Source organism: Mercenaria mercenaria, chromosome 5 (genome assembly GCF_021730395.1).
Source record: "Mercenaria mercenaria strain notata chromosome 5, MADL_Memer_1, whole genome shotgun sequence".
In the NCBI taxonomy this organism is placed as follows: Eukaryota; Metazoa; Mollusca; class Bivalvia; order Venerida; family Veneridae; genus Mercenaria; species Mercenaria mercenaria.
The window spans coordinates 94,752,452-94,765,132 of NC_069365.1; the positions used below are offsets into that span (position 1 = coordinate 94,752,452).

At 31.6% G+C, this 12,681-nt stretch overlaps 1 protein-coding gene across 1 annotated transcript in view; it reads left to right on the forward strand.

Annotated features, from left to right (window-relative positions):
• Positions 1-8,786, forward strand: part of LOC128557415 (uncharacterized) — a 30,579-nt gene extending 21,793 nt beyond the window's left edge. The window contains exons 7-9 of the mRNA XM_053544784.1: positions 2,960-3,094; positions 3,385-3,442; positions 4,167-8,786. Of these exons, the coding sequence (XP_053400759.1) occupies positions 2,960-3,094; positions 3,385-3,442; positions 4,167-4,413 (440 nt within the window). The 3' untranslated portion in view covers positions 4,414-8,786. The remainder of the gene's footprint in view (positions 1-2,959; positions 3,095-3,384; positions 3,443-4,166) is intronic.
• Positions 8,787-12,681: the final 3,895 nt, after the last annotated feature.

The following is a 12,681-nucleotide window of genomic DNA, read 5'->3' on the forward strand; positions in this document are numbered from 1 at the left end:
ACAGATCAGCTCACGCGGAAAACCCATTCTACTCGATCAATGGAGGATGGCCAAAACGAGTACCAAGGCTCCGACTCGAAGTTTCTTCGAGTCAGCCATTTTCCGTCAAGGAATTGCGCTATCTAACTCCGAGGATTTATGCGAAGTCAGTCGAAGGAAATCCTCGAAGTGACTCCAGATGAAATCCAATTAGCGGCATACACACCTGTATTGGTTTCGTTTGATTCCGAGTCACTTGACGGAATTCCTTCAAGTGACTCCGAGACTAATAAATAATAACCTATACAAATTTAAATGGGTCTTCGAGTAACTTCGAGGACAGATTTCAGATTAATCGGAGTTGGGTGATTTTATTAAATTACACAGTAATACGCGAATTAACAGTATTTATAAATAAGATTAATACTAAAATATTTATTTTACTTAAAAATAAACCATTTTTTCCTTTTCACTTATGATATTTTATCACTTTTTGAGTGCATACGGCAGTAGTTTTTATCCTATTTAAAATTTCTTCCAAACTGATAAAAGAAATCATTTCTCCTATAATTTTTGTTAATTTATTAAGGTCACTTTTCTTTAACATCCATTATCTTAACATATATCTGGTTTTATATAGTTTCAGATTTAGTCCGTTTTACATCAATTTATTTCTAAATTCAATTTGCACTGTCAGAAACTATTTCAATTTAATATTTAACAAATAACTATTCTTCAACGGCTGTTAATTATTTGAAAGTTTATTTAGTTTTATATAATTCTGAATACTTAACTTTTTTTCTAGCGGGTGTATTATTAAAGTTTATCTAGTTCTAAATTATTCATAATTTAGAGCATTTATTTCAAATTTAATTCGCAAAGTTCGCAAAATTATTTCTATATCAAAATTTAACAAAGCGGTTTTCTTTAACGGCGGTCATTTGGAAGATTGTTTAATCATATAAGAATAATAATTTAGTTCGTTCTACATAAATTTACTAAATTTACTTCTAAATCTTATTCGCATGTATTTCAATATATATTAGAAACAATTTGATCTGTATATGCCCTTTTAAGCGTATTTATGAATAAATCGAGGACAATCACTCTTGAACTTGACTGTATGAGATCCAAATTAAAACCCCTGGTGAACATCTTTCCGTACTGCATAACAATCCTGTGAGGTTTGTTGACCCTGGATCAAACGCTTTTTGAAATATGAACAACACAAATTCAGACAAACGGAAGGAAGGACGGACATACGAACGGACAAGGGCAACTATAAGTGCTCCCACAACCCTCATTTACTTTATTTTTTAAGGGTGGGAGGGAAGGGTGGGGGGGGGGCAGCACAAAAATGTCACGACCTTATTAAGAAGTGGAACAATACGTCACGCAAGTAATGAGGACTAATACCTATGAATGTTAAGAGATGATATATATTTGTCTACATTTCTTCATATACCTACTTTACATTTTCAACTCACACTATGCACATGCTTACTTTATGTTGCTTATGATAAGTTTCGTTCGACTTGATTGAAACTGTGAGTAAACAATGTACAAGTGTATTCATGACATTTGCCGCTTCTTATTGATAATTTCATACTAACTAACTTTCCATTGCATATAAACTGTAGGAGGAGAGAGGTACATTAGTTAAAAATGTAATTGTTATATTTCAAAAAAGGGGCTTAACAACCCTAAAATACCTTTATGGTAATGATGTAAAAAGGAAGCTGTAATATGATATTTATAAAAAGGGCCATAACTTTAAAAAGTAGCCATTTGATATAAAAGTCACGGTAGTATGTGTATGTCTGCTGCATGATTATGACGTATACAATGATTCATTTGAATCTGAAGGAAAAAAGAAAAAAGAAAAGAGGTTTTAAGTCCCAGATTCGTTACGTTTTATTCCATATGCGCTACTGTCTTTTAACTGTTTTTACGTTAGGCGCCGAAAACTATGTACTCCAAGTTCATGTACTTACGCTTGATCACATTACTACGCACAAACACATGTTTTTGTATGAAAAAAGTGTTGAAATTAACATTTAATTCTGCCAATCAATAACCTTATGACAGCAACGATTTCTAAAAATAAAAGTGACAAGTCTGGCTTTTATGTGTATTGCCCTTGTAATGAAATTACGGATTTTTGTTGTAAATACACTTATCCATGTCAAATTAATAATGAAGTGATGATGTCCATATGAAACAAAGGAGAAAATAAAAATTTTCTGAAAATATCGATAAGAACAGGCTTTTCCCTCAAATTTATTTGACAGTTGATTGCTCACAGAAAGCGAATATTTTATTTAGAGAGTTTTGGCCACAAATCTAGACAGACTACTGCTTACATATAGTAGCTGTCGACTTTGAAAAATAAATAAATAAAAAAAAACAGGATCTCTTAAAAAGATTCTTACTGTCTTTTGCCCGGATCTTTAGATGAAGTTGGCAATTAGTTTTGCGAGATATATGTATTACAAGAGAGCTTAATCTTTTTCAATGGGCGTTTCATGCATCAAAGGAATAGTACAATTCAGAAAAAAAAATCGCAAAATGGCTGTAAAAAGCACTAAAATGTCGATATTTTGGCGATAGAATATACTTTAAGCAATATATATTGGTGATTCACTTGTGATAATGTTATATGTTGATCTTAAGAATATTTTGTGAATTTCTGAATGTTTGACTATGGAACTGCTTGGATTTTATATCTAAATAAAAGATTTGTGACTGAACAATGTTTTTGCCTCTTTGCTAGAGATAGGCAGAAGGGCCTGTGGGACTCTATTACCGGTACAATTTTAGTGTTCAGCTTGAACGTTGAAAAACTCGCACTTTAAATGTTTTGCACGAACATACTTTTACTTCAATTATTATGATATTAACATAAGTATTCTTCGGAAAACATTGCTTTTTATGTCTTTTGTAGCATTCAACAATATTAGTGTGAAGTTTACGTTTTCAGATACAACTGAAGACAGTAAAAGCGTTGAAGAGTCATTCCCCACTGTTTGGCTGATATCTGGAGTCGCTCTTGCTATTGTCATAGTTATGACTTTTGTTTTGATTGCATGCAGGAAGAAATTAAGATCGCTAAAAGGTATACTATCCATCCATCCATCCATCCATCCATCCATCCATCTGAAATTAGAGATTACTTTCTAATAGTACAGCCGTGGCTATTACATTTGTATTCAATCTATGAAAAATGTCGTTATTATATTCAAACACGCAGCCTCCTCAAATTATGTATGAATGTGCAGATGGTTTCAGGTGGTTGAATTCCTTTTGCATCATGGTGCTAAACACTATGTATCGTTGTATCAGTGAGGCTCACACTCAAACATGTATTCAAATTGACAATTTGAATATTACAATATTAACTTTCAGATTCACTAGATGAAAGAAACGACAGCAATAACACACAAAGTACACAGTCAAATGAAAGGCACGTATACTTTATCCAATATTACTTATTCTTATTTCTTACCATGTAAGAGATTAGGAAGTTTAAATGTGTATATGTTTCTGTCTTACTGACTGTACACATTACCCAACAACGCAAACATGCTTTTCTTCTTAAAAAATACAATATTCATATTTAAGACAATCAGTCGTCTGTCAAATATGTTTTTGTTCCAGTTCTCATTGATGAACATCAATACTTGTGACACATTGTCATGTAGAGCTGTCTGCAAGAATTAAATGTTCTATTACATTCTTAGCAAATATCAAATCGAACGCTTACTTTCAAAGTAGATTTTCAGTTCGATTAGTCAATATCCAGACCCATAGATTTTACATCCGCGAGATTACTTCGAAAATATGGCACAGCGATTACGTTACTTTCCGTAAAGATCGGGAAATGCCGAAATTACATACGCATACGGAGAATTCGTGTTTTGCTGTTGTCATTTCGGGTCTTCTACTTTAAACTAAAACTGTGCCGTAATGCTGTTAATTTCCATTTGTATGTATCATTTGTTTCGTGATATTATGGTATCTCTACAAATAACCAGTGTCCTGATCTTGGATGTTTTTAGTGACTATTGTTAAGTTTTGAAAGACTGTGTCTTTGATCTGCTGTGGTTGTTGTTAATGTTTTGTATTGTATGATAGTTTCCAAAAGACAATTGTGTGCACTCAATTTTCTACAGTTGTCTCGATTACAGGTCTGATCGGTTCGAGGAAAATGAAATTGAAAGTATTAATCATTACGAGGTATTGCCAAACGGCACAGATCAGGAACATGTATATGATAGACATCGACAAGTTGCGCTATCACACGATATAGATATTGATATTGATGTTGATGAAGAAATACGGGGAAATGATCCGGAAGATAATGTAGACGGCAAAAAGCACCCAATAGGTAGTGGTATAACAACTGAAATTAACAGTGATTATCAAAACGTTTAAAATGACACATACAAAATAATGATTCTCCGTTAATAGATCATCTAATCATAGATAATTGAGAGAAGTAAACCACAGATATCAGCACAATATCTCAGCCAGATTTCGATTCTGTTAACAGCCGAAAATTGTTCTTTCAACGGAATGCTAATATACATATATAATGGTGTGTTTTACCATGTGTTATTAATGAAGCAGATTTATTACTTGTGCTACTTCATGGTATTAGTTTTGTTACACGTAGTATGTAAACATTTCTGGATCCCGTTAGAAATCAGCTGGTGAGGTTTTATGGGTCATCCAAGATTTCAAAAATATTTTCTTGATGCCTCTTTCATCCTTGCGAATAGTTAATTGTTTAAAGTTTGTGTCGTAAAACACTATACCGACTTTGTTAAATATCAACATAAATTATGTCTATGGAAATTGGACGCAATGCTTATATGAGTTAACTTTTAAATTAATATATTAACTTATTGTTTTGATTTGTTTTGGAAATTATGCACGACATCCGCATTGTAATCATTGCGCAACTTTTGCTTTATACCAGTTCTTGAAAGAACAAGTGCATATTTCTCGATGGAAAGCTGATAATCGTTTCTGTAATAATTATATTCATTTAACTTGTAATATGAATCATATTATGTTTCCTTGATAAAGTAAAGATGAAAATGTGTCGATGTTAATTCAGAAATGATAAGTTCCCAAACGTGTTTTATCGTAGAATAACCGAGTTTTGAGCTCTTATGCGTAAGAATATATTACGAAGGCCGTAGGCCTGAGTGATATATTGTTTCGCATAAGAACGAATAGGGGCAAGTAATTTAAAGTCAGCGACCTTAAAACTCGGCCACGGAAGCCCCCGGTGTCATAAGAGATCAGATAAGATAAAATAAGATAAGATAATATTATTAAAGTCTCACTTTGCATGATATACAAACACAGAGAAAAACATCATATATAAAACGACACAGACATTTCTTGTCAGAAATATGAGAGAATATAATCTATTAACAAGTAGCTATAGTGCATTTTATTTGGCCTGGCTGGGTGTGGTTTCGCGATGGTCCACTACATTTTTGTGCAGGGTATGTAGCACATGTAACCAATGTAGCGTTGAATTATAGTCTTTGGTTTACCAAAGATTACGGAATGAAACAATTATATTGCTCTACCTATTTTGCTCGTTTTTTGAGATTACCATTATTTGCATATGTCAGAGATTAACTCCGCCCCGCCAGGTCAAATAAAATGGACTATAAAAAAGTCTTAATGTTTCACTTATATTTACACAAACCTTTATTAGTATGAAACATTTTAAACCTATATATACTATACCACAAAGTAAGCATTTTCTACGTATATATTTAAACATGTAAAATTAACTAATTGTATTAAAGATTTCTCCTTCTACTTGCAAAAAAAGGTTTTGTCACATATAGCAAATTCTGGATTTATCAGCAAGACATCTTTTTTCTCGGTATCATTTTGAATTGTAAAATTATATTGATTCCTGAGACTTCTTACAATAAATTTGTACGAATAACATTGTATAACTTGACCATTGAAATAAAATCTTTTTATCCGTCCTTTACTGAAGAGGTACAATTAATCAGATCATTACCGAAATGGTTATATTGTTGTATGAAGATACAAAAATGTCATCAGATGTTGTCAATATCTGGCAGTAACAAAAATAATACAACGTGGCGGTAGCAAAGCTGTTTAATGCATTATACACCAAGTTTTACTGAATGGTTTGCCTGCTTGTGGTCGATATCGGAAAGATAGTTGCATAATGTTTGCACTTTCTTTTGGCTGACTGAAACTGTTCTTTAATCTTTCATCATGAAACATGGAAACTAAAAAATGTTGTTATCATTGAGATGAACATATATTTTGTTATTGTTATTAAATCAAGGATAACTTATTCCAAACATTGAATGTTTGCACGTGTTTGTTTGTAAAACAGTATGTCGACCTTAATTTCAGAGTTCCAACGTATTTGTTTGATTTTAGTTGAGCTAAGAGAAGAGCTAAAAACAATTTTTATAGCAAGGAAAAATATAAACTATCCAAACTTAGCAAACAATCACCAAGAAAATTTTGGAAATATTTAAATAAATTTCGAAAATCTAAAAATGTGTCTACTGATTTAAATATTGATGACTTTGCAAAGCATTTTTCACGAAGTTCTAATAGCAGGCCTGATGATTTAAATATTGAATCGGAATTTCCAAGTACACGTGATAATGGGTTAGTTGTTGAGCAGCTTGATTGTGTTATCAGTATAGAAGAAATTCACAAAACAATCTCGTTGTTGAAAAGAAACAAAAGTAGTGATTTTGAAAATAATGTGGCTGATATTTTTATCGATGCGAAAATTTTTATATCGCCTTATTTGTGTACCATATTTAATTATATATTCGATAGTGGTAGCTATCCTGATGCATGGACAAAGGGAGTCATTGTGCCAATATTTAAAAAAGGTGATGTAAATGATTGTTCAAATTATAGAGGCATTACCCTTGTGAATGTCATAGCAAACATATTTTCTTTATTACTGAGAAACAGAATTAACAAATGGTGTGAGAATGAACATGTTTTTAACGATTCTCAGTTCGGTTTTCGAGATGGTCACTCTACTTCTGATGCAATTTTTCTGTTACATGCTGTCATTCAAAAGGTTTTATCTAATAATTCCAAGTTATGGTGTATATTTGTAGATTATAAACGTGCTTTTGATACTGTCAGCCGTGAGACATTATGGGAGAAACGTATTAAATCAGGTATAAGTTGCAAGATGATTAGAATGAGTAAGTCAGTATATAACAATGTTCAGTCATGTGTACGTATATCAAGCTCTATGAAAATGTCAGAGATTTTCAATGTCACTATCGGCTTAAAGCAAGGAGAACCCTTGTCACCGTTGACTGAGAATGACTTAGACTTATTGTCAAAATATCTTATTTTATTTGCAGACGATATTGTTTTATTCACCACTGACCCAAAGAGTCTGCAAGCACAAATTGACAGTCTATGGCACTATTCTGTTAAATGGGGCTTAGAAATTAACATTGACAAGACTAAAATCTGTATTTTTGAGAAACGAAAATGCAATCATAACGTAGAATTTTTCATAAATGATAAAAAAGTTGAAATTGTTAACAGTTTTATTTATTTAGGAATTAAATTTACACGTACAGGAACTTTCAGAGATGATGTTAAGCTTCTACATGATCAAGCTCTTAGAGCTTATTTTAATCTTCTGTCCTTATTTGATCGTGTGGATATGGATGTTAAAACAAAATTGTCTTTATTTAATTCAATGGTCCTACCTATTTTACTATATGGCGCAGAAGTTTGGGGTGTCTACAAGTTAAAAGAAATTGACAAGTTACATGTTCGGTTTTGTAAATACCTCCTTGGTGTTAAAAGTCAGACCCCAAATTATGCGGTGTATGGTGAATTAGGGGTACTACCTTTGTCTGTTGTTTGTAAAATAAGAGCAATGAAATTTTGGTTAAAGATCATGAAGAACCCTAATACTGCTTTATATGATATTTATCTTGATCAGTGTAGAACTATTAACGGTATTTGCTGGTCAAATCAAATAAACTCTATTATAGATCACCTTGGTTACACGGATATACGCATGAACTTTGATAATAATGTGAACTATTTCCCGTTGTTGAAAAACAGATTATATGATCAATTCATTCAAGAGTGGAGTGAATCTATAAATGCTATGCCTAAATTGGACAGTTACTGTAAATATAAAACATCATTCTGTTTTGAGGATTATATTGTGAAATTAAAAAATACTGATTTACGAAAATTGTTTACTTGCATGAGATTAAGTTCACATCAGCTTGAAATTGAGATTGGTAGATATAATAATATAGATAGAAGTAACAGACTATGTAAGATTTGTAACCAAAATGTTGTGGAGTCAGAATATCATTTCATTCTTTGTTGTAGTAAATATACTGATATTAGAAAAAAGCACCTTGGTAATACACAATGGCCCACTGTCCAAAAATTTAATAATTTAATGTCTTCAAAAAATGCGAAGGTGCTTGTTAAGCTAGCTAAGTTTATTAAAGAAGCCACGCAATATAGAGTTGATACACTTACTACATAATGTAACGTAGATTATTGTATATGTTTTGTTTGTTTAGATGTTTCCTAACATTTTTGTTTTTCTTCTGTAATTTATATGTTTGTTTATTGTATGCATACACTTTTACTTTTTTGAACTGTATATGTATACATGTATTTGTATCAATTGTTAATATGCCATGTTCCTATTATATTTGTTAATGGCCAAAGGCATGCGTAATGCCGAATTTGCCGAATAAACCTTGAACCTTGAACCTTGATTTTAGTTTAGCGCCATTATTTCCACATTGTTTTACAAATCTAATCTATTTCATCAGGTTTCCTTTGGGTAGCATGCATTCCTGGTACCGACCCTGACTGTTATCCGCGAATAACTGAGAACGTCTCCACTTTAAACGAAAATGGACAAAAAGTATTTCAGAAACATTTTCTTCCGTCAAATTGTCATGAAATTACAATACACTGCATTTGGATTAAAATAATGCATAATTTTAAAACCATCAGCGAAATATGATAAAAGCATTCAGTGTTAATATGAATAACTGTAATAATTACCAGACGAAAATGCCATGTCCATAAGCATGGACGTTTTGTTAATCAATCCTTAGTTTGCTTGTGGTCAATTGGGCGATAACCTACGAATGTGGCTGATATATAGTTTAGATGGACAGCTTCTTTTAAGAGGAAAACATTCATTTTGTGTTCAAAATCATTCACTTTCATAAGATTTTTTTTCAAAACGTAAGGATAAGTAAGTATGCTTTTCAGACCACAATGTACTGTCGCTTGTTTCATTGCTATTTTGATGCATTTTCACTCCTTACATAGGTAAATTGTATCTGTATATAAAACTTACATATTTATCAAATGAATTATTTGTTACATATAGCATATCCAAAGAGAAAATAGCATATATTAATCTGAAATATATACATCATCTGATAGCATTTCATCTGCACCAGCATACCTTAGTAAGTACACTAATTGATCATAACATCTGTAATTAGAAATCTGCAATGCTGTATGACCTGAATACGTTTTAGCGTTAATATTCACTCTCGGCTTGGATAACAGATATTTCATCAAGACATATGCTTAAAATTTTGTACCATTTTCATTGAGGCTTTGTGCATTCATAAACATGTAAATTAATTCCACATAAGAGTATATAATTTTCTTATTTTGTGTCGCTCAACGATCTTGAGTAAAGTTATACAGTGTAACTTGTACATTGTATTGCATATCTTTTGGTATTTTTTTTAACTGTCTTAATGCATAACTTACCAAAATTAATAATAAAGCATCCATTGCATTACATAATTATGGATCTGATAATCACAAATGTGATGAAAATAGTAAAATTAATGTTCCATCAATTGTAAAGTTCAACAAGTTCAGTCACTGCAATACTGGATTGAGATATTTTCAACTAACTTAACATTTTAAGACTTGAGCATTGATTAAAATACACCGCAGTTTTTGGTACATTTTGTACATAATGTTTTATTGTCCATGTATTGTCGCCAAAGCATTTATCATATACGCTACCTTCGTTTGTTAAATTTCTAGGAAGTGAAACAAATATGAAAATGTTATCTTTATAAGGAATTGGAAAGATATAAGTCTACTGAAGTTAAAAAATAAGGTATTGCTATTGCTCATAACAGACAGCATTTATGACATAATTTTAAATTTTGATAAACAGTAGATCTATGTTACGAAAACAAAATCCACATACATTACTGAATGATTGCTGCATGATTTCACAATCAGCAATCGTATTTTTTATTTCCTCCTACAGAAACTGGAGAAATGCCAATACTGATTTTACTAACATGAAATTCTTAAGTAAATTAAATGGCAAAGGAAGAAGAATTAAGATATTGAAACAAGCTAAGTGATGAACGGATACGTTAACGATATTTTAAATTCGCAATGTGTTCTATGCTTTAGGGATGAAAAAGTGATGGAATTAATATCGGATATTGAATCAATAGATGCAAACAATGCCATAAATGTGGACATCTCTTAGATGTACATGCAGTTTTGAATTTTAAATGCATTATTGGTCAAAATCTTACAACACCTTTTACTTTTATAATCTTTCACTTTAGTGAAAAATAACATTTTATCTAGTTAATATAACTATAGTATTGAACGTAAAATGCCTGTATGAGATTAATTCCAAAACCAGATACGTTACTATCAAGCTCTTTTTAATATAGGGCATTGTTTTGAGTATCGTCTATAAATGAAATAAAGTATTTTATCAGTCATATTCTTTTATGTATATATAATGCATGTCTTACTTTTTCATTTCTAGCTAAGCTTATGCTTTCTAAGCTCGCAGGTAAAATAAGTTTGACAGCCTGACATTTCATATAATAACGTAATTTCAGGGATCTTAAACACATGTAGCAGCTTAAACATCATTATATAGTATTATAAATAAAACAGTTCAAGATGTGATATTTGTGCAATACGGGTTCACTCATCGATACATGAGGTATTTAGTAACGTATCTGACACTATCTGAAACAGATATACATCAATATATATGCATAAAAAATGTTAATAATTAAAAATGAAACCACCCATAACCGCTAAATATAAAAATTAATTGTCTCAACGATTAATTTATACAAAGTTTGTCTTAGAGATTTCGATACAAAATCTAAATTTAATATATCTGATTATTGTTAAGAACGTTATAAGTGATGTAAATTGTGCATTTACAGCCATGCATGATGTCTAAGATCTCTCAGTTGGTTAAGGCTGATCGGCAGCTTTGATTACCCTATGTTTTACAGAGTTCTCACAAAGGTCACACTGAGATAATGACAATATGTTTGAGTTGTACTCCCCGTTTTTTAAATATTCATTACATCCCTTCAGTGATTTTATGTTGTTAATTCCATCATTTATGCATTTCTAAAACTCATTCTGCATTTAAAATATCTAAAACGTACCTGTTTATCACGTATCTGCTTTCACCATCAAAAGTCTTCTCTTTTTCCAATTCCATTTACGTAAAGATACAGTATTTCATGTTTGTGAAATGCTTATCAGCATTTCGTCTGTTCTGTGAGAGAAAATAAAAACTATCGATTGCTGATTGTGAAATTATGCATTAATCATTCAATAATGTATGTGGCTTTTGTTATAGTAACATACTGTTTATTAAAATTTAAAATCTCTGATAGTTTATGTGGGGAAGTTGGTAGTTTCTTGCGGGGAACAGGTTTGTACTAGTACATAATCCAGGAACACTGGCTTGGTTAACTGCCGGCCGTTACATGACTGAAATACTGTTAAAAAAAACGGCGTTAACAGCCCCCACCCCACCCCGAAAATAAACCCAATTAAAATCGTATCGTAAATGTTATCTGTAATGGGCACACATTACTATTAAAGATAAGATTTTCACATTTGTTTCACTTCATAGTAATTTAACAGATGAAGGTAACGTATCTGATTAATGCTTTGGCGGCAATTTATTAATGCACAGACAATGAAAATTATGTGCAAATGATGATGAATTTTGGCACGTCATGCACGAAAACAGTTTGAAAAGATACCAAAAGATTCTAAATTAAATACAATGTAAAATAAATTTAGTCAAGATTGTAGAGCGACACAAAATTAGGCAATTTTATCATTCTTACATGGAATCAGTGTAATAAGGTTCATTTACTATCTATAAATGCAAAAAGTCTCCTTGAAAATGGTACAAAATGTCAATCATAGGTCCACAATGATGTAAAAGCAGTAACTAGCTTACATAAACAAGAGCGCCGCCAAGCGGGGCAATATACACCCGAAGGGTTACATCAGAGGATGGAAGCAAAATTGAAAGAACTTGACTGCCCAAAGGAAGGAACAACAAAAAGAAGAAATTCCAAAAAGAAAAATTCGAAGTCCCCAAAAAAAATTCTTACCAGGTAAAGTAATGTCAAAATACATCTAAAAATTGTATATACCATTCATGTTGTATCACAGAAAAGTGGTCTTGGTTTTTCCCTATGGCCAATAATAAAAAAGTTTCAAAATAAACTATTTATAGTAACAAAAAAAGGAAAGTAATTAATAAAAAAAATATTGTAAGAGAACAAAAAAGGGGTCTGCCAAATAAAAACATGAGCACTGCAA